General features: G+C 38.6%; 1 protein-coding gene across 8 annotated transcripts in view; it reads right to left on the bottom strand.

Moving 5' to 3' along the window:
• FREM1 (FRAS1 related extracellular matrix 1) overlaps positions 1-23,780 on the bottom strand; it is a 226,594-nt gene that overhangs the window by 144,442 nt on the left and 58,372 nt on the right. For 7 of the 8 annotated variants that reach the window (XR_009008576.1, XM_057548002.1, XM_007176771.2 and 4 more), the window contains 2 exons: positions 21,966-22,289; positions 21,459-21,567 (listed from right to left, as the gene is read on the bottom strand). Coding sequence is in view for 7 of the 8 variants with exons in the window: in XM_057548002.1 (XP_057403985.1) it covers positions 21,459-21,567; positions 21,966-22,289 (433 nt within the window). In the remaining variant the exon portion in view is untranslated. The remainder of the gene's footprint in view (positions 1-21,458; positions 21,568-21,965; positions 22,290-23,780) is intronic. The other variant, XM_057548003.1, reaches the window with a different exon arrangement.

The following is a 23,780-nucleotide window of genomic DNA, read 5'->3' as shown; positions in this document are numbered from 1 at the left end:
CAGCCCCTCTTGCTCTGAGGCACAGTTCCCCACCAGAACCAGGGCTGCCACAGCTGAGGAGAGTGCACAGTTGTGGGGGAGGGAGCTGGCTTGAGCCCAACCCAGGGTTTCTGCTCCAGCTCCAGGGTGGTGTTGGCCACTGAGCAGAGGAGAAGCTCCCACTCACACCTGGCTTTGGCTCTAGCTCCTCCATCTCCAGCCCCAACCCCTACAAAGTTGATAGCTGCCAGCACGTTCTGGGGAAAGACATGACTTATGTTCACACCAGATCAAACTCTCCCGTGAAATCCACTGGGAACACACAGACTGTATAGGGATGCTCTCACACAAGGACACAAATTCAAGCCCAGAATAGGTAACTTTTACCTAATTTTATAGAGACAGAGAAAGTTAACCAAAACAAGAAGACAGAGGATTTTATTTCAAACAAAAGAAGAAAAAAAACCAACCAATGCAACAGAGATGAATTAATTACCAGAAAAAGAGTTTAAAGATTAGTAATAAGAATGCTAACTGAACTAGGGAAAAGAATAGATGAACTAGAAAATATGAAAAAAACAGTCAAAACTGAATATACAATAACTGAAATGAAAAACATACTAGAAATAATTAACAACAGACTAAGTGATACAGAGGAACACATAGTGTTCCGGAAGATAGAATAATGGAAAACATCCAATCAGATCAGCAAAAAGAGAAACAAATTTTAAAAAATGAAAACAGTTTAAGGGACCATTGGAACAACATCAAACATAATAACATTCACATTACACGGGTCCTAGAAGGAGAAGAGAGAAAAAAAAAGGGGTCAAAACTTATTTGATGAAATTATAGCTGAAAACTTCCCAAACCTGAAGACGAAAACAGATATCCAGGTACAGGAAGCATAGAGCACCCCAAACAAGATGAAATCAGAGAACCACACCAAAACATATCATAATTAAAATGGCAAAAGTTAAAGATAAAAGAGAATTCTAAAGGTAGCAGAAGAAAAACAAAGAATCACATACAAGGGAACCCCCATAAGACTATAAATGGATTTTTCTGCAGAAATTTTGCAGGCCAAAAGGAAGTGGCATGATATATTTAAAGTGCTGAAAGGGGAAAAACCTACAACCTAGGATATTCTATCCAGCAAGATTATCACTCAGAATTGAAGAAGGGATAAAAAACTTCTCAGATAAGCAAAAGCTAAGAGTACATCAACACTAAACCAATTCTAAAAGAAGTGTTAAAGGTTCTTCTCTAAGTGGAAAAGAATAGGCTACAACAAGAAGTAAGAATCTGTAGGAAAGGAAAAATCCCACTAGTAAAAGCAAATATATAGTAAAGGAACACAAGCATACCACTAAAGAAAATCACCAAACACAAGGGAAGAAACTAAAAGAAGAAGAAAAGAACAGAGAGGAACAACAAAATGAATCAGAAAACAAGTAACAAAGTGGCAATAAGTACATACCTATCAATAATCACTTTAAATGCCAGTGGACTTAATGTTTCAATGAAAAGACATAGGATGGCTGATTGGATTAAAAAAAAAACACACACAATAAAACCCAAGATCCATCCATGTGCTGCTTACAAGCGGTCCACTTCAGAGCTAAAAGCACACAGACTGAAAGTGAGGTGATGGAAGAAAGATACTTCATGCAAATGGAAATGACAAGAAAGCAGGGGGCAGGCATACCCATATCAGACAAAAGAGACTTTGAAACAAAGTCTTACCAAAAGACAAAATGGGCATTATATAATGATAAAGGGATAAACAGAAGAAAAGGATATAACATTTGCTAACAAATATGCCTAATATAGGGGCAACTAAGTATATAAAGCAAATATTAACAGACATCAAGAGAGAAATTGGGCTTCCCTGGTGGCGCAGTGGTTGAGAATCTGCCTGCTAATGCAGGGGACACGGGTTCGAGCCCTGGTCTGGGAAGATCCCACATGCCACGGAGCAGCTGGGCCCGTGAGCCACAATTGCTGAGCCTGCGCGTCTGGAGCCTGTGCCCCGCGACGGGAGGGGCCGCGATAGAGAAAGGCCCGCGCACCGCGATGAAGAGCGGTCCCCGCACCGCGATGAAGAGTGGCCCCCGCTTGCCGCAACTGGAGAAAGCCCTCGCACGAACCGAAGACCCAACACAGCCAAAAATAAAATAAATAAATAAATAAATAAATAAATAAATAAATAAAAAAGAGAGAAATTGACAATGATACAATAATATTAGGGGAATTTAACATCTCACTTACATCAATGGACAGATCATCCAGACATAAAGTCAACAAGGAAATAATAGTCTTAAATGACACTTTAGACCAGTTGGACTTAATAGATACCTACAGGATATTTCATCCAAAAACAGCAGAATACACATTCTTTTCTAGTGTACAGAGAATGTTTTCCAGGGTAGATCACATGGTAGGCTACAAAACAAGTCTCAGAACATTTAAGAGGATAGAAATGATATCAAGCATTTTTCCAACTACAGTGGTATGACCAGAAATCAATTGCAGGAAGAAAAATGAGAAAAACACAAACACGCAGAAACTGAAAAACATGCTACTAAAAAAACCAATGGGGCTTCCCTGGTGGCGCAGTGGTTGAGAATCTGCCTGCCAATGCAGGGGACACGGGTTCAAGCCCAGGTCTGGGAAGATCCCACATGCTGCGGAGCAAATGGGCCCGTGAGCCACAAGTACTGAGCCTGTGCGTCTGGAGCCTGTGCTCTGCAACAAGAGGCCACGACAGTGAGAGGCCCGCGCACCACGATGAAGAGTGGCCCCTGCTTGCCACAACTAGAGAAAGCCCTCACACAGAAACAAAGACCCAACACACCCAAAAATTAATTAATTAATTAATTAATTAAAAAAAAAAACCAATGGGTCAATGAAGAAATCAAAGAGGAAATCAGAAAATACTTTGAGAGAAATGAAACAAAAACAAACAAACCGACAACTTTCCAAAATCTATGGAACACAAAAAAAGCAGTTCTAAGAGGGAAGTTTATAGCAATACAGGCCTACCCTAAGAAACAAGAAAAATCTTAAAAAACAACCTACCCTACTACCTAAAGGAATTAGAAAGAGAAGAACAAAGGAAGCCCAATGTCAGCAGAAGGAAGAAAATTATAAAGATCAAAGAGGAAATAAATAAAAACAGAGACAAAAAAAAAACCCAATAGAAAAAAAGTCAATGGAACCAAGATCTGTTTTTTTGAAAGGTTAAACAAAAACAATAAGCCTGTGTCCAGGTTCATCAAGAAAAATAGAGAGGACTCAAATAAACAAAGTAAGAAATGAAAGAGGAGAAATAATCGGTATCACAGAGAAAAAATCATAAGAGAATAATACAAACAGTTATATGCCAACAAATTGGACAACCTAGAGGAAAAGGATAAATTTCTAGACACATACACTCTTCCAAGACTGGATCAGTAAGAAATAGACAATCTGAACAGATTGTGCACCATTAGTGAAACTGAATTAGTAATAAAAAAAAATTTTTTTTTAATGATAAAAAAATACTGCCAGCAAACAAAAGCCCAGGACTGACAGCTTCACGGGGGAATTCTCCCAAACATATATAAAAAACAGCTAATATCTATCTTTCTCAAACTATTTTTTAAAAATTGAAACAGAGAGAACTCTCCCAAATTAACTCTACAAGGCCACCATTAACCTGATACCTAAACTAGACAAAATTACCAGCCAATATCTCTGACGAATATGGAGGCAAAATTCGTCAACAAAATATTAGCAAAATCAAATCAACAATATCTTAAAAGGATCATACAACATTATCAAGTAGAATTTATTCCAGGTAAGCGAGGATGGTTCAAGATCCATAAATCAATCAATATGATACACCACATTAACAAAAGGAAGGATAAAAATCCCATGATCATCTCAATAAGTGCAAAAAAATGATCTGATAAAATTCAATACCTTTTCATGACGAAAATTCTTATCAAAGTTGGTATAGAGGGAACATATGTCAACATAATAAAGGCTATTTATGACACATCCACAGCTAACATCATACTAAACAGCGAAAAGCTGAAAGCCTTCTTGCTGAACTCAGGAACAAAACTAGGATGCCCATTCTCCTTACTTCTATTTAACACAGTAATGAAAGTCCTAGCCACAGCATTCAGACAAGAAAAAGAAATAAAACGCATCCAACTGGAAGGGAAGGAGTAAAACTGTCACTATTTGCAGATGACATGATACTATATATAGAAAACCTTAAAGTCTCCACCAAAAAACTATCAGAACTAATAAGTGAACTCGGTAAAGTTGCAGGATACAAGATTAATATACAGAAATCTGTTGCTTTTCTATAAGCTAATAATAACAATCATAAAGAGAAAACAATCCTTTTTAAAACTGCATCAAAAAGAATAAGATAGGAGATTAACCAAGATGGCGTAGTAGAAGGACGTGCTCTCACTCCCTCTTGCGAGAGCACCAGAATCACAACTGGCTGCTGGACAATCATTGACAGGAAGACCCTGGACTTCACCAAGAAGGATACCCCATGTCCAAGGACAGAGGAGAAGCCACAGTGAGACAGTAGGAGGGGCGCAATCATAGTAAAATCAAATCCCATAACTGCTGGGTGGGTGACTCACAGACTGGCGAACACTTATACCACAGAAGTCCACCCACTGGAGTGAAGGTTCTGAGCCCCACGTCAGGCTTCCCAACCTGGGGGTCCGGCAACGGGAGGAGGAATTCCTAGAGAATCAGACTTTGAAGTCTAGTGGGAATTGATTGCACGACTGTGACAGGACTGGGGGAAACAGAGACCCCACTCTTGGAGGGCACACACAAAGTAATGTGTGCATCGGGACCCAGGGGAAGGAGCAGTGACCCTGGGGGAGACTGAACCAGATGTACCTGCTGGTGTTGGGGGGTCTCCTGCAGAGGCAAGTGGTGGCTCTGTTTCACCGTGGGGATAAGGACACTGGCAGCAGAGGTCCTGGGAAGTTCTCCTTGGCGTGAGCCCTCCCAGAGTCTGCCATTAACCCCACCAAAGAGCACAGGTAGGCTCCAGTGTTGGGTTGCCTCAGGCAAAACAACCAACAGGGAGGGAACCCAGCCCCACCCATCAACAGTCAAGTGGATTAAGGTTTTACTGAGCTCTGACGCCACAGCAACAGGGAGGGAACCCAGCCCCACCCATCAACAGTCAAGTAGATTAAGGTTTTACTGAGCTCTGACCGCCACAGCAACAGTCAGCTCTACCCACCACCAGAGCCTCACATCAAGCCTCTTAGATAGCCTCAACCACCAGAGGGCAGACAACAGAAGCAAGAAAAACTACAATCCTGCAGCCTGTGGACCAAAAACCACAGTTACAGAAAGACAGAGAAGATGAAAAGGCAGAGGGCTATGTACCAGATGAAGGAACAAGAAAAAAACCCAGAAAAACAACTAAATGAAGTGGAGATAGGCAACCTTCCAGAAAAAGAATTCAGAATAATGATAGTGAAGATGATCCAGGACCTCGGAATAAGAATGGAGGCAAAGATTGAGAAGATGCAAGAAATGATTAACAAAGACCTAGAAGAATTAAAGAACAAACAAACAGAGATGACCAATACAATAACTGAAATGAAAACTACACTAGAAGGAATCAATAGCAGAATGACTGAGGCAGAAGAACGGATAAGTGACCTGGAAGACAGAATGGTGGAATTCACTGCTGCGGAACAGACTAAAGAAAAAAGGATGAAAAGAAATGAAGACAGCCTAAGAGACCTCTGGGACAACATTAAACGCAATAACATTCGCATTATAGGGGTCCCAGAAGGAGAAGAGAGAGAGAAAGGACCAGAGAAAATATTTGAAGAGATTATAGTCGAAAACTTCCCTAACATGGGAAAGGAAATAGCCACCCAAGTCCAGGAAGCGCAGAGAGTCCCATACAGAATAAACCCAAGGAGAAACACGCCGAGACACATAGTAATCAAAGTGGCAAAAATTAAAGACAAAGAAAAATTACTGAAAGCAGCAAGGGAAAAACGACAAATAACATACAAGGGAACTCCCATAAGGTTAACAGCTGATTTCTCAGCAGAAACTCTGCAAGCCAGAAGGGAGTGGCATGATATACTTAAAGTGATGAAAGGGAAGAACCTACAACCAAGATTACTCTACCCAGCAAGGATCTCATTTAGATTTGATGGAGAAATCAAAAGCTTTACAGACAAGCAAAAGCTAAGAGAATTCAGCACCACCAAACCAGCTCTACAACAAATGCTAAAGGAACTTCTCTAAGTGGGAAACACAAGAGAAGAAAAGGACCTACAAAAGCAAACCCAAAACAATTAAGAAAATGGTCATAGGAACATACATATCGATAATTACCTTAAACGTGAATGGATTAAATGCCCCAACCAAAAGACATAGACTGGCTGAATGGATACAAAAACAAGACCCATATATATGCTGTCTACAAGAGACCCACTTCAGACCTAGGGACACATACAGACTGAAAGTGAGGGGATGGAAAAAGATATTCCATGCAAATGGAAATCAAAAGAAAGCTGGAGTAGCTATACTCATATCAGACAAAATAGACTTTAAAATAAAGAATGTTACAAGAGACAAGGAAGGACACTACATAATGATCCAGGGATCAATCCAAGAAGAAGATATAACAATTATAAATATATATGCACCCAACATAGGAGCACCTCAATACATAAGGCAACTGCTAACAGCTATAAAAGAGGAAATCGACAGTAACACAATAATAGTGGGGGACTTTAACACCTCACTTACACCAATGGACAGATCATCCAAAATGAAAATTAATAAGGAAACACAAGCTTTAAATGACACAATAGACCAGATAGATTTAATTGATATATATAGGACATTCCATCCAAAAACGGCAGATTACACGTTCTTCTCAAGTGCGCACGGAACATTCTCCAGGATAGATCACATCTTGGGTCACAAATCAAGCCTCAGTAAATTTAAGAAAATTGAAATCATATCAAGCATCTTTTCTGACCACAACACTATGAGATTAGAAATGAATTACAGGGAAAAAAACGTAAAAAAGACAAACACATGGAGGCTAAATAATACGTTACTAAATAACCAAGAGATCACTGAAGAAATCAAAGAGGAAATCAAAAAATACCTAGAGACAAATGACAATGAAAACACGACGACCCAAAACCTATGGGATGCAGCAAAAGCGGTTCTAAGAGGGAAGTTTATAGCTATACAAGCCTACCTAAAGAAACAAGAAAAATCTCAAGTAAACAATCTAACCTTACACCTAAAGAAACTAGAGAAAGAAGAACAAACAAAACCCAAAGTTAGCAGAAGGAAAGAAATCATAAAGATCAGAGCAGAAATAAATGAAATAGAAACAAAGAAAACAATAGCAAAGATCAATAAAACTAAAAGTTGGTTCTTTGAGAAGATAAACAAAATTGATAAGCCATTAGCCAGACTCATCAAGAAAAAGAGGGAGAGGACTCAAATCAATAAAATCAGAAATGAAAAAGGAGAAGTTACAACAGACACCGCAGAAATACAAAACATCCTAAGAGACTACTACAAGCAACTTTATGCCAATCAAATGGACAACCTGGAAGAAATGGACAAATTCTTAGAAAGGTATAACCTTCCAAGACTGAATCAGGAAGAAACAGAAAATATCAACAGACCAATCACAAGTAATGAAATTGAAACTGTGATTAAAAATCTTCCAACAAACAAAAGTCCAGGACCAGACGGCTTCACAGGTGAATTCTATCAAACATTTAGAGAAGAGCTAACACCCATCCTTCTCAAACTCTTCCAAAAAATTGCAGAGGAAGGAACACTCCCAAACTCATTCTATGAGGCCACCATCACCCTGATACCAAAACCAGACAAAGACACTACAAAAAAAAGAAAATTACAGACCAATATCACTGATGAATATAGATGCAAAAATCCTCAACAAAATACTAGCAAACAGAACCCAACAACACATTAAAAGGATCATACACCTCGATCAAGTGGGATTTATCCCAGGGAGGCAAGGATTCTTCAACATACGCAAATCAATCAATGTGATACACCATATTAACAAACTGAAGTATAAAAACCATATGATCATCTCCATAGATGCAGAAAAAGCTTTTGACAAAATTCAACACCCATTTATGATAAAAACTCTCCAGAAAGTGGGCATAGAGGGAAACTACCTCAACATAATAAAGGCCATATATGACAAACCCACAGCAAACATCATTCTCAATGGTGAAAAACTGAAAGCATTTCCTCTAAGATCAGGAACGAGACAAGGATGTGCACTCTCACCACTATTATTCAACATAGTTCTGGAAGTCCTAGCCATGGCAATCAGAGAAGAAAAAGAAATAAAAGGAATACAAATTGGAAAAGAAGAAGTAAAACTGTCACTGTTTGCGGATGACATGATACTATACATAGAGAATCCTAAAACTGCCACCAGAAAACTGCTAGAGCTAATTAATGAATATGGTAAAGTTGCAGGCTACAAAATTAATGCACAGAAATCTCTTGCATTCCTATACACTAATGATGAAAAATCTGAAAGAGAAATTATGGAAACACTCCCATTTACCATTGCAACAAAAAGAATAAAATACCTAGGAATAAACCTACCTAGGGAGACAAAAGACCTGTATGCAGAAAACTATAAGACACTGATGAAAGAAATTAAAGATGATACCAACAGATGGAGAGATATACCATGTTCTTGGATTGGAAGAATCAACATTGTGAAAATGAGTATACTACCCAAAGCAATCTACAGATTCAATGCAATCCCTATCAAATTACCAATGGCATTTTTTACGGAGCTAGAACAAATCATCTTAAAATTTGTATGGAGACACAAAAGACCCCGAATAGCCAAAGCAGTCTTGAGGCAAAAAAATGGAGCTGGAGGAATCAGACTCCCTGACTTCAGACTATACTACAAAGCTACAGTAATCAAGACAATATGGTACTGGCACAAAAACAGAAACATAGATCAATGGAACAAGATAGAAAGCCCAGAGATTAACCCACGCACCTATGGTCAACTAATCTATGACAAAGGAGGCAAAGATATACAATGGAGAAAAGACAGTCTCTTCAATAAGTGGTGCTGGGAAAACTGGACAGCTACATGTAAAAGAATGAAATTAGAATACTCCCTAACACCATACACAAAAATAAACTCAAAATGGATTAGAGACCTAAATATAAGACTGGACACTATAAAACTCTTAGAGGAAAACATAGGAAGAACACTCTTTGACATAAATCACAGCAAGATCTTTTTTGATCCACCTCCTAGAGTAATGGAAATAAAAACAAAAATAAACAAGTGGGACCTAATGAAACTTCAAAGCTTTTGCACAGCAAAGGAAACCATAAACAAGACGAAAAGACAACCCTCAGAATGGGAGAAAATATTTGCAAATGAATCAACGGACAAAGGATTAATCTCCAAAATATATAAACAGCTCATTCAGCTCAATATCAAAGAAACAAACACCCCAATCCAAAAATGGGCAGAAGACCTAAATAGACATTTCTCCAAAGAAGAGATACAGACGGCCACGAAGCACATGAAAAGATGCTCAACATCACTAATTATTAGAGAAATGCAAATCAAAACTACAATGAGGTATCACCTCACTCCTGTTAGAATGGGCATCATCAGAAAATCTACAAACAACAAATGCTGGAGAGGGTGTGGAGAAAAGGGAACCCTCTTGCACTGTTGGTGGGAATGTAAATTGATACAGCCACTATGGAGAACAATATGGAGGTTCCTTAAAAAACTAAAAATAGAATTAGCATATGATCCAGCAATCCCACTACTGGGCATATACCCAGAGAAAACAGTAATTCAAAAAGACACATGCACCCGAATGTTCATTGCAGCACTATTTACAATAGCCAGGTCATGGAAGCAACCTAAATGCCCATCAACAGACGAATGGATAAAGAAGTTGTGGCACATATATACAATGGAATATTACTCAGCCATAAAAAGGAACAAAATTGAGTCATTTGTTGAGACGTGGATGGATCTAGAGACTGTCATACAGAGTGAAGTAAGTCAGAAAGAGAAAAACAAATATCGTATATTAATGCATGTATGTGGAACCTAGAAAAATGGTACAGATGAGCCAGTTTGCAAGGCAGAAGTTGAGACACAGATGTAGAGAATGGACATATGGACACCAAGGGGGGAAAACTGCGGTGAGGTGGGGATGGTGGTGTGCTGAATTGGGCAATTGGGATTGACATGTATACACTGATGTGTATAAAACTGATGCCTAATAAGAACCTGCAGTATAAAAAAACAAACAAAACAACTAATACTAAACTTTCATTGGGTTATTTGTAGGGAAGTATGTTAATATAAATGTTTCAGACATTACATGAAATTTCTAAAAATCTTATATTTGTATTTGTATGGAAATATGTATGGAAATATGTTAATATAAATGTTTCAGACATTACATGAAATTTCTAAAAATCTTATATTTGTATTTGTATGGAAATATGTATGGAAATATGTTAATATAAATGTTTCAGACATTACAGGAAACTTCTAAAAATCTTATATGTTCTGGTATAATGTTATAAGTAATAATCCTAGTTATTACTTTAAAATGTATATCTCAGAAATAACTAATTTTCTTGTCAACTGCATTATTATGAACTTTCATCAAATCTTTAACCATGGTCATTTTTAAGTCTTTTGTCATTTACAGACAGTTCTGGGTGTACTCTGATGATTTTGCAAATATGTTCCTATAAAAGGGTTTCATCTTCAAGAAATTCATGGAAAAGACTCTGACAAGTACAGGTTTCTGGTAACTGACTGTACTGCTGAACTGAATGAATAAGCATTTTCAGAACTCTAATGAAAAACTGATGAACTCATAAAAGTGCTAAGAAAAGATCAAGATAAAAAAAAATTAATTACATGGAACTGAGTGAACTGATGAGGATGAGTATAATTTTTGTGACTATCTGTCTGAATTAAAAAAAAAAATCCCACAAGGACTCAGAGGCAAAGAATATACAAATCAATTTTCACTGCAAAGTAAAGGAGCTGTTACAGTGGAGGATTACTGGACTGAATGTCAATATTATGACATAGTATGAGTGTGTTTCATGTTTGGTAATTGCAATCATTGTTGCTTTTGTTGTGGTCATCCATGTACAATGCTTGGTGTCAGTCTATTTATCTCTTGTAAAAATAAAATACAGTGTGTGTGTGTGGAAAAAAAAAAAAAAAGAATAAGATATCTAGGAATAAACTTAACCAAGAAGGTGAAAGACCTGTACTCTGAAAACTACAGAAAGCTGAAAGAAATTGAAGACGATACAAAGAAATAGAAAGATATCCCATGTTCATGAATTGGAAAAATTAATATTGTTAAAATGTCCATACTACTCAAAGCAATCTACAGATTTAACGTAATCCCTATCAAAACACCCATGACATTTTTCACAGAACTAGAACAAATTATCCTAAAATTAACATAAACCATAAAAGGCCCAGAATTGCCAAAGCAATCTTGAGAATAAAGAACAAAGCTGGAGGTATCATGTCCCCCGACTTCAGACTATACTACAAAGCTATAGTAATCAAAACAGTATGATACTGGCAAATAAACAGACACATAGATCAATGGAACAGAATAGGAAGTCCAGAAATAAACCCACACACTTATGGTCAATTAATCCATGACAAAGGAGGTAAGAATATACAATGGAAAAAAGAAGTGGTGCTGGGAAAACTGGACAGCTATATGTAAAAGAATGAAATTAGAACTTTCTCTAACACCATACACAAAAATAAACTCAAAATGGATCAAAGTCCTAAATGTAAGGCCGGACACTATAAAACTCTCAGGGGAAAACACAGGCAGAAAACTCTTTGACATAAATCACAGCAATATCTTCTTTGATCCACCTCCTAGAGTATTGAAAATAAAAACAAAAACAAATGGGACCTAATTAAACTCAAAAGCTTCTGCACAGCAAAGAAAACAATCAACAAAATGAAAAGACAGCCCACAGAATGGGAGAAAATATTTGCAAATGACACGACTGACAAGGGATTAATCTCCAAAATATACAAATAGCTCACATAGCTCTATGTCAAAAAAACAAACAACCCAATCAAAAAATGTGTGGAAGATCTAAACAGACAGTTCTCCAAAGAAGACATAAAGATGGCCAATAGGCACATGAAAAGATCCTCAACATCATTAATTATTAGAGAAATGCAAATCAGAACTACAATGAGGTCTCACCTCACACTGGTCAGAATGGCCGTTTTCAAAAAGTCTACAAACAATAAATGCTGGAGAGGGTGTGGAGAAAAGGGAACCCTCCTACACTCTTGGTGGGAATGTAAATTGGTACAACCACTATGGAGAACAGTATGGAGGTTCCTTAAAAACTAAAAATAGAACTACCATATGATCCAGCAATCCCACACCTGGGCATATATCCAGAGAAAACCACAATCTGAAAAGATACATGCACCCCAATGTTCATTGCAACACTACTTATAATAGCCAAGACATGGAAGTAACCTAAATGTCCACTGACAGAGCAATGGATAAAGAAGATGTGGTACATAAATACAATGGAATATTACTCAGCCAGAAAAAAGAATGAAATGATGCCATTTGCAGCAACATGGATGGACCTAGAGATTATCTTACTAAGTGAAGTAAGTCACACAGAGAAAGACAAATATCATATGATATCACCCATGTGGAATCTAATTTTTAAAAATGATACAAATGAACTTATTTACAAAACAGAAACAGACTTACAGATATTGAAAACAAACTTATGGTTACCAAAGGGGAAACAAGGGGGGAAGGATTAAATAAGGAGCTTGGGATTAACATACACACACTACTATATATAAGATAGATAACCAACAAGGACCTACTGTATAGCACAGGGAACTCTTCTCAATATTATGTGTTAACCTATATGAGAAAAGAATCTGAAAAAGAATGAATATATGTATAACTGAATCATTTTGCTCTACACCTGAAACTAACACAACATTGTAAATCAACTATACTGCAATAAATTTTGTTGAAAAAAGAAATGTAAGTAAATAAATAAATAAAAAATGAGGATGTGGTAAGACCACACCACTCTTTTCACATCTTTGTTGGTGGTTCTAATACCTGCGGTTCCCCCAAGGAATGTAGTATTGCTTTTGATTTATTAGTTTTTTAGGCAAGTGAAATACCACATGCTTCCTTTGGTCTTTTAGACCATAACAGCCTTTATTGTAAGAGTCTGGGAGCTAAAGTGAGGATTCTACTATCTGCTGAGGGTCGCTATTTAAACTACCACACAGAAACTAGAAAATAAACCATGAGTGATAATCAGGGTTCCACTGAGACCACTGACAGATATCCTGGTTAAAAATCCATTTATCTCCTAAACTCAGACAACTTGAACTCCCGCTCCAATGGCATCCTGTGTCCCCAGGTACCAGTGTTGTTGCAAAGTCACTGTTCAATAACGCCTAGAAGTTTGAGGTAGTTGCCTAGTCTCAGTGTGCAGTGACCATGAGAAATGTCTACAGGTCCCATTGGGGAAGGGAAGTCCCCTTATGTGTTGGTGATATTACTGAAGTTTCTTCCTCAGGTGTGCCTGCCTCCTTTTCTAAGGGCTCTGGGTCTATAAAGTAAGTCAGTCTAGAGACTGAAGGAACAGTAACAGTTCCCTATATCATTGGCTCAATTCAGGCAAAGTCCTACAGTAAACCAGGCCCCTACACATAAGAGAATGAAATTATAACATTTTCTCATGTCATATACAAAAATTAACTCAGAAGGGATTAAAGACCTAAATGTAAGACTGGAAACCATAAAGCTCCTAGAAGGAAACATAGCAGAACACTCTTTGACATAAAACATAGCAATATTGTTTTGGATCTGTCTCCTAAGGCAACAGATATAAAAGCAAAAATAAACAAATGGTATCTAATCAAACTTAAAAGCTTTTGCACACAAAAGGAAACCATCAACAAAATGAAAAGACAACTTACTGAATATCCAAATATATAAACAGCTCACACAACTCAACAGCAGAAAACCAAACAATCTGAATTAAAAATGGTCAGAAGGAGGAGCTTCAAGATGGCGGAAGAGTAAGACGTGGAGATCACCTTCTTCCCCACAAATACGTCAGAAATACATCTACATGTGGAACAACTCCTACAGAACACCTACTGAACGCTGGCAGAAGACCTCAGACCTCCCAAAAGGCAAGAAACTCCCCATGTACCTGGCTAGGGCAAAAGAAAAAAGGAAAAACAGAGACAAAGAATAGGGACGGGACCTGCACCAGTGGGAGGGAGCCGTGAAGGAGGAAAGGTTTCCACACACTAGGAAGCCTGTTCACTGGCGGAGACTGCGGGTGGTGGAGCGGGGAAGCTTCGGAGCCACGGAGGAGAGCGCAGCAACAGGGGTGAGGAGGGCAAAGCGGAGAGATTCCCGCACAGAGGATCGGTGCCGAGCAGCACTCACCAGCCCGAGAGGCTTGTCTGCTCACCCGCCGGGGCGGGCGGGGGCTGGGAGCTGAGGCTCGGGCTTCGGTCGGATGCAGGGAGAGGACTGGGGTTGGCAGCGTGAACACAGCCTGAAGGGGGCTAGTGCGCCACAGCTAGCCGGGAGGGAGTCCCGGAAAAAGTCTGGACCTGCCAAAGAGGCAAGAGACTTTTACTTGCCTCTTTGTTTCCTGGTGCGCGAGGAGAGGGGAGTAAGAGCGCTGCTTAAAGGAGCTCCAGAGACGGGCGCGAGCCGCGGCTATCAGCGCGGACCCCAGAGACGGGCATGAGACCCTAAGGCTGCTGCTGTCGCCACCAAGAAGCCTGTGTGCAAGCACAGGTCACTCTCCACACCTCCCTCCCGGGAGCCTGTGCAGCCCGCCACTGCCAGGGTCCCGTGATCCAGGGACAACTTCCCCGGGAGAACACATGGCACCTCAGGCTGTTGCAACGTCACGCCGGTCTCTGCCGCTGCAGGCTTGCCCCGCATTCCGTACTCCTCCCTCCCCAGGCCTGAGTGAGCCAGAGCCCCTGAATCAGCTGCTCCTTTAACCCCATCCTGTCTGGGCAGCAACAGACGCCCTCAGGCGACCTACACGCAGAGGCAGTGCCAAATCCAAAATTGAACCCCAGGAGCTGTGCAAACAAAGAAAAGAAAGGGAAATTTCTCCCAGCAGCCTCAGGAGCAGCGGATTAAATCTCCACAGTCAACTTGATGTCCCTGCATCTGTGGAATACCTGAATAGACAACGAATCATCCCAAATTGAGGAAGTGGACTTTGGGAGCAATGATATATATATATTTTCCCCTTTTCCTCTTTTTCTGAGTGTGTATGTGTATGCTTCTGTGTGTGATTTTGTCTGTATAGCTTTGCGTTTACCATTTGTCCTAGGGTTCTGTCTGGCCGTTTTTCCTGTTTCTTTTTTTTTTTTTTTGTATAGTTTTTAGTGCTTGTTATCATTGGTGGATTTGTTTTTTGGTTTGGTTGGTATCTACTTTCTTTCCTTTTTTTTTTTTTTAATTTAAAAAATTTTTTAATAATAATTTTTTACTTTAATAACTTTATTTTATTTTATTTTATCTTCTTTTTTCTTTCTTTCTTTTATTTTCCTCCCTTTTATTCTGAGCCATGTGGATGACAGGCTCTTGATGCTCCAACCAGTCGTCAGGGCTCTGCCTCTGAGGTGGGAGAGCCAAGTTCAGGATATTGGTCCACAAGAGACCTCCCAGCTCCACATAATACCAAACGGTGAAAATCTCCCAGAGATCTCCATCTCAACACCAAGACCCAGCTCCACTCAATGACCAGCAAGCTACAGTGCTGGAAAGCCTATGCCCAACAACTAGCAAGACAGGAACACAACCACACCCATTAGCAGAGGGGCTGCCTAAAATCATAAAAAGGCAACAGACACCCCAAAACACACCACCAGACATGGACCTGCCCACCAGAAAGACAAGATCCAGCCTCATCCACCAGAACACAGGCACTAGTCACCTCCACCAGGAAGCCTACACAACCCACTGAACCAACCTTAGCTACTGTGGGCAGACACCAAAAACAACAGGAACTACGAACCTGCAGCCTGCGAACAGGAGACCCCAAACACACTAAGTTAAGCAAAATGAGAAGACAGAGAAACACACAGCAGATGAAGGAACAAGGTAAAAACCCACCAGACCTAACAATGAAGAGGAAATAGGCAGTCTACCTGAAAAAGAATTCAGAATAATGATAGTCAAGATGATCCAAAATCCTGGAAATAGAATGGAGAAAATACAAGAAACGTTTAACAGGGACCTAGAAGAACTAAAGAGCAAACAAACAGCGATGAACAACACAATAAATGAAATTAAAAATTCTCAAGAAGGGATCAATAGCAGAATAACTGAGGCAGAAGAACGGATACATGACCTGGAAGATAAAATAGTGGAAATAACTACAGCAGAGCAGAATAAAGAAAAAAGAATGAAAAGAATTGAGAACAGTCTCAGAGACCTCTGAGACAACATTAAACGCACCAACATTCGAATTTTAGGGGTCCCAGAAGAAGAGAAAAAGAAAGAGACTGAGAAAATATTTGAAGAGATTATAGTTGAAACAAATGACAATGAAAACACGATGACCCAAAACCTATGGGATGCAGCAAAAGCAGTTCTAACAGGGAAGTTTATAGCAATACAATCCTACCTTAAGAAACAAGAGACATCTCAAATAAACAACCTAAACTTACACCTAAACTAATTAGAGAAAGAAGAACAAAAAAACCCCAAAGTTAGCAAAAGGAAAGAAATCATAAAGATCAGATCAGAAATAAATGAAAAAGAAATGAAGGAAACAATAGCAAAGATCAATGAAACTAAAAGCTGGTTCTTTGAGAAGATAAACAAAATTGATAAACCATTAGCCAGACTCATCAAGAAAAAAAGGGAGAAGACTCAAATCAACAGAATTAGAAGTGAAAAAGGAGAAGTAACAACTGACACTGCAGAAATACAAAGCATCATAAGAGATTACTATAAGCAACTATATGCCAATAAAATGGACAACCTGGAAGAAATGGACAAATTCTTAGAAATTCACAACCTTCAGAGACTGAACCAGGAAGAAATAGAAAATATAAACAGACCAATCACAAGCACTGAAATTGAAACTGTGATTTAAAATCTTCCAACAAACGAAAGCCCAGGGCCAGATGGCTCCACAGGTGGATTCTATCAAACATTTAGAGAAGAGCTAACACCCATCCTTCTCAAACTCTTCAAAAATATAGCAGAGGGAGGAACACTCCCAAACTCATTCTACGAGGCCACCATCACCCTGATACCAAAACCAGACAAAGATGTCACAAAGAAAGAAAACTACAGGCCAATATCACTGATGAACATAGATGCAAAAATCCTCAACAAAATACTAGCAAATAGAATCCAACAGCACATTAAAAGGATCATACACCATGATCAAGTGGGGTTTATCCCAGGAATGCAAGGATTCTTCAATATACGCCTATCAATCAATGTGATATACCATATTAGCAAATTGACAGAGAAAAACCATCTGATCATCTCAATAGATGCAGAGAAATCTTTTGACAAAATTCAACACCCATTTATGATAAAAACTCTCCAGAAAGTAGGCATAGAGGGAAGTTACCTCAACATAATAAAAGCCTTATATGACAAACCCACAGCCAACATCATCCTCAATGGTGAAAAACTGAAACCATTTCCGCTAAGATCAGGAACAAGACAAGGTTGCCCACTCTCACCACTAGTATTCAACATAGTTTTGGAAGTTTTAGCCACAGCAATCAGAGAAGAAAAAGAAATAAAAGGAATCCAAATCGGAAAAGAAGTTAAGCTCTCACTGCAGATGACACAATACTATACATAGAGAATCCTAAAGATGCTACCAGAAAACTACTAAAGCTAATCAATTAATCTGGTAAAGTAGCAGGATACAAAATTAATGCACAGAAATCTCTGGCATTCTTATATGCTAATGATGAAAAATCTGAAAGTGAAATTAAGAAAACACTCCCATTTACCACTGCAACAAAAAGAATAAAATATCTAGGAATAAACCTACCTAAGGAGACAAAAGACCTGTATGCAGAAAACTATAAGACACTGATGAAAGAAATTAAAGATGATACCAACAGATGGAGAGATATACCATGTTCTTAGATTGGAAGAATCAACATTGTGAAAATGACTATACTACCGAAAGCAATCTACAGATGGAATGCAATCCCTATCAAACTACCACTGGCATTTTTCACAGAACTAGAACAAAAAATTTCACAATGTGTATGGAAACACAAAAGACCCCGAATAGCCAGAGCAATCTTGAGAAAGAAAAACGGAGCTGGAAGAATCAGGCTCCCTGATTTCAGACTATACTACAAAGCTACAGTAATCAAGACAGTATGGTACTGGCACAATAACAGAAATATAGATCAATGGAACAGGATAGAAAGCCCACAGATAAACCCACGCACATATGGTCAACTTATCTTTGATAAAGGAGGCAAGCATATACAGTGGAGAAAAGCCAGCCTCTTCAATAAGTGGTGCTGGGAAAACTGGACAGCTACATGTCAAAGAATGAAATTAGAACACTCCCTAACACCATACACAAAAATAAACTCAAAATGGATTAAAGACCTAAATGTAAGGCCAGACACTATGAAACTCTTAGAGGAAAACAGAGGCAGAACACTCTATGACATAAATCACAGCAAGATCCTTTCTGACCCACCTCCTAGAGAAATGGAAATAAAAACAAAAAGAAACAAATGGGACCTAATGAAACTTAAAAGCTTTTGCACAGCAAAGGAATCCATAAAAAGGACGAAAAGACAACCCTCAGAACGGGAGAACATATTTGCAAATGAAGCAACTGACAAAGGATTAATCTCCAAAATTTACAAGCAGCTCATGCAGCTCAATATCAAAAAAAACAAACAACCCAATCCAAAAATGGGCAGAAGACCTAAACAGACATTTCTCCAAAGAACATATACAGATTGCCAACAAACACATGAAAAAATGCTCAACATCATTAATCATTAGAGAAATGCAAATCAAAACTACAATGAAAAAAAAAAAAAAAAAAACTACAATGAGATATCACCTCACACTGGTCAGAATGGCCATCATCAAAAAATCTACAAGCAATAAATGCTGGAGAGGGTGTGGAGAAAAGGGAACCCTCTTGCACTGTTGGTGGGAATGTAAATTGATATAGCCACTATGGAGAACAGTATGGAGGTTCCTTAAAAAACTAAAAATAGAACTACCATACGACCCAGCCATCCCACTACTGGGCATATACCCTGAGAAAACCATAATTCAAAAAGAATTGAATTGGCACAATCATGTACCAAAATGTTCATTGCAGCTCTATTTACAATAGCCAGGACATGGAAGCAACCTAAGTGTCCATAACAGATGAATGGATAAAGAATATGTGGCACATATATACAATGGAATATTACTCAGCCATAAAAAGAAATGAAATTGGGTCATTTGTAGTGAGGTGGATGGACCTAGAGTCTGTCATACAGAGTGAAGTAAGTCAGAAAGAGAAAAACAAATACAGTATGCTAACACATATATATGGAATCTAAAAAAAAAAAAAAAAGGTCATGAAGAACCTAGGAGCAAGACAGGAATAAAGATGCAGAACTACTAGAGAATGGACTTGAGGATATGGGGAGGGGGAAGGGTTAGCTGGGACAAAGTGAGAGAGTGGCATGCACATATATACACTACCAAATGTAAAATAGATAGCTAGTGGGAAGCAGCTGCATAGTACAGGGAGATCAGCTCGGTGCTTTGTGACCACCTAGAGGGGTGGGATTGGGAGGGTGGGAGGGAGGGAGATACAAGAAGGAGGAGATATGGGGATATATGTATATGTATAACTGATTCACTTTGTTATAAAGCAGAAACTAAGACACCATTGTAAAGCAATTATATTCCAATAAAGATGTTTAAAAAAAAAAATGGTCAGAAGACCTGAATTAACATTTTTCCCAAGAAGACATACAGATGGCAATCAGGCACATGAAAAGATGCTCAACATTGCTAGTCATCAGAGAAATGCATATCAAAACCCCAATGATATATCACTTCACACCTGTCAGAATGTCTATCATCAAAAACAATGCAAATAACAAATGTTGGCAAGGATGTGGTGAAAAGAGAACACTCGTACACTATTGGCGGGAATGTAAATTGGTGCAGCCACGAAGGAAAACAGTATGGAGGTTTCTCAAAACACTAAAAATAAAATTGCCATGTGACCCAGCAATTACACTACTTGGGTATACCTGAATAAAACAAAAATGCTAATTGGAAAAGATAGATGCACCCTAATGTTCATAGCAGCATTATTTACAATAGCCACAATATGAAAGCAACCCAAGTGTCCGTTAACAGATGAATGGGTAAAGAAGATGTGGTTTATATATATAATGGAATATTACTCAGCCATAATAAAGAATGAGATTCTGACATTTGCCACAACGTGGATGGACTTAAGAGCATATTATGCTTAGTGAAATAAGTCAGAGAGAGACAAATACTCAATGTTATCACATATATGGAGTCTAAAAAATAAATGAATATGAAAAAACAGAAGGAGACTCAGAGATATACAGAACTGTGGGTTACCAGTGGGGAAAGGGAAGTGGGGAGGGGCAAGATAGGGAGAGGGGATTAAGAGGTACAAACTACTATGGGTAAAATAAATAAGATACAAGAATATATTGCACAGCCTAGGGAATACAGCCAATACTTTATAATAACTTTAAATGGAGTACAATATATAAAAATATTGAATCACTATGTTGCACACCTGAAACTAATATATAATTGTAAGTCAGTTACACAATTAAAAAAATAAAAAATAAAACAAAGCAGTTTAAACTCTTACTTATGCATTTTCATTTCCATGCAACCCAACTTAACAATAAGACAATGGATTACAGTCTACGCCTTCCTTCGATCCTTCTGAACAATTTTGAGTTGGAGACCTTTTCTCTCCCAGTCCAACTATGCTCAATATCACAAATAGTCACCTTTTTTGCCTCAGTCAGTGGAAAGGGATCTTTTGGCTTATCTCCTCTAAAGGAAAGAACTTAGTTTCAGGACACAAGAATCCTGGATTTAAATTTCTCACCCTGACAGCAGGAAAAACAAAACCAAAAAAATAACTATCTTATATCCTTAACCTGTCTGGTTTCAGTTGCCTCATGTGTAAAATGGGAATAAAGCTACCTTTTTTTCCTGACCCATATACTTTCTTGTCTTCCCTTCAAGGCTATGTTGTTTGACTCCTATATTGCACTTCACCTGTGTTCCAGGACACTCTCGGGGCATTTGTGTCTGCTGTTCTGATGGAGATGTGGACTGTAATAGGTGCACTCCTTTCAAAGAAGAAGTCATATACTTCCAACTCCACCTGTAAACGAACAATTGCATATGAACCACACATTGACCATTTATAATATAAAATACCATTATTTCTGGGCTATACACCACAGATGGAGGCAAAACTGATTCAGGTTTCTGCTGTTGCCTGATCTCATTTTTGACAACCTAATCTCACTTTTTCAGGTTGTAGGTCTTGTTCCTTAGTTTATCAGTGTTTTTAACTTTTCCTCTCTGTGAAAGAAGTTCTTAACCCAAAATAAGCAAATATGCTAGACATGTTTCCCTGCATTGGTTCAGAAGACTATGTCAGTCCAGCATCAGACCACGAGAGCCTCTCTCAAAGCAGTGGTTCTCCACTGGCGGAGCCTCTTCAATGACTCTATGAATACCAAATAGGCTAGCAGCTTTGTCTCTCTTCCTTCTCACCTCATAATGTCTCCTCTCAGAATGGCTGCTGTTTGGTGGCTGATAGGCAATTTGCATGTCACTTAGATCTTTCCAGGTGAAGGAGGACACCGGTCTGGTGTGATCCCACAGGTGAGTCACATAGCCTTGGAGTGGGGCTTTAGTAATGTTGAACACCAGCAAGGGTTTGGGGGTCTCATCCTCTTCACAGTCCAGAACTGACGTAGTCAAAGAGGTCAGGATGAACTGATCCACTTCCAGAATAAACATGGCCATGAATGCAGCCCTTGGAATCTGATTAGGGATGCCAGCTCTGATATAGACAGGTAACCACACACTCTCTGACTTTTGAAGGAGAAAGAAAAGATGAAGGGGGAAACAATATAAATGATGCTATAAAATCAGGGTAAATAGTATGATATTTAACACAAATTTCCTTCACGCCAGCCTAAATATGTGCCTTTCACTGGTGGAGCACACAGAGAGCTAATGCTGGGCTCATACCTGAGGAAGCTCAGTGGCGAGAGGCAGCAGAATAATGGTATCTGTGCTGGGATCAGTCTCTAGTCCTTGTTTGCGGCAGGAAGGAATATACGAGTGCTCTCAGATGTGGAGCAAGTGGGACAGAGGGTTGCTCTAGGGTCATCTTGGACCCTGACCTTTAGGGTGCATCTGTGAGAAGCCAAAGAATCTGAGCAGAAAGAACTTGGAAGTGGAAATCATATCCTAGGAGTGTCGGGGGGAATTGCAATTGAACAATAAGGCTAGAAATGTACTCTCCCAAGATAAGAGACCTTCGCAATGGGGGATCTCCAGAGGAACCATGAAATTGCCCCAAGACTAAGAAGCAGCTTGAAACATCTGCCAGACTCAGAGCATGAAGTCATATTCTATCAGTGCCTGGTCAAATAAGACCTCTCTCTCCAAACTTCTCCAAACCACCCACCACCCAGCCTGGAAGTTCAGAAACTAGCCAGCAAGGCTCAAAGAAAGAGAGAAACAGAAGCAGACAACCCCACCCCCTTCTTACTGCGTGGTTTATAAAGACAAAGGAGTGATATGTTGAGACAGCACAGAGTTTACACTATTTAGTCTTCACGAGCCATTGAAAAACATTTGAAGATTTATAATTTAAACAAGAATGGGGAAATTACAGTATGAAAGGACTGATGCCGAACAATAAGACCAATTAAACCTAGAGTTAAGCCTAAAGAAATGTTATTTGAAACATACTAACAAAATGGATACAAACATCAAAAGAGTGTACTTGAAATAAAAGATGATGCAAGCAATCATAAGGTATAAAAATGATAAACTGGAACTAAAGTTGCAGATTATATTAACCAAGCCTGCTGGTGAGTAATTGCAGTGAGAAAGGATAAATAGGATCAATCCTCATAATATATAGGAAGGAGGTAAAAGACTTCATTTTTTACTTTAAATGTTAAAAATATAGGTTAAAGAATTTTTTTAATTTAGAAATAAATTTTAAAGTGGGATAAATATTTTGCAAATAAGTAAAGATAAAGGCTAAGAAAATATAAACTAGAGTGCAAGATAATTTCTTTTAAGTAGCAACAAAGCAGAAAACAAAATGATAGAAAAAACCCCACAGATATCCATTATTACAGAAATATAGCCTATATTCTCTTGTTCAAGACAAATATTCTGAAATTTAAATATCCAATTATATCTGCCTTACCAGAGAGGCACTTGAAATTATATACAAAGATTAAAAGTAAAAGGATGATCCTAACTTATCATGTAAAGTTAGCAGTTGTAACCATAAGAATTTCAAAGAGAGATGAATTCAAGGCAAGAAACATTAAAAAGGAC

This window comes from Balaenoptera acutorostrata, chromosome 6, assembly GCF_949987535.1.
Source record: "Balaenoptera acutorostrata chromosome 6, mBalAcu1.1, whole genome shotgun sequence".
In the NCBI taxonomy this organism is placed as follows: domain Eukaryota; kingdom Metazoa; phylum Chordata; class Mammalia; order Artiodactyla; family Balaenopteridae; genus Balaenoptera; species Balaenoptera acutorostrata.
This window is presented reverse-complemented; position numbering and strand designations above follow the sequence as displayed.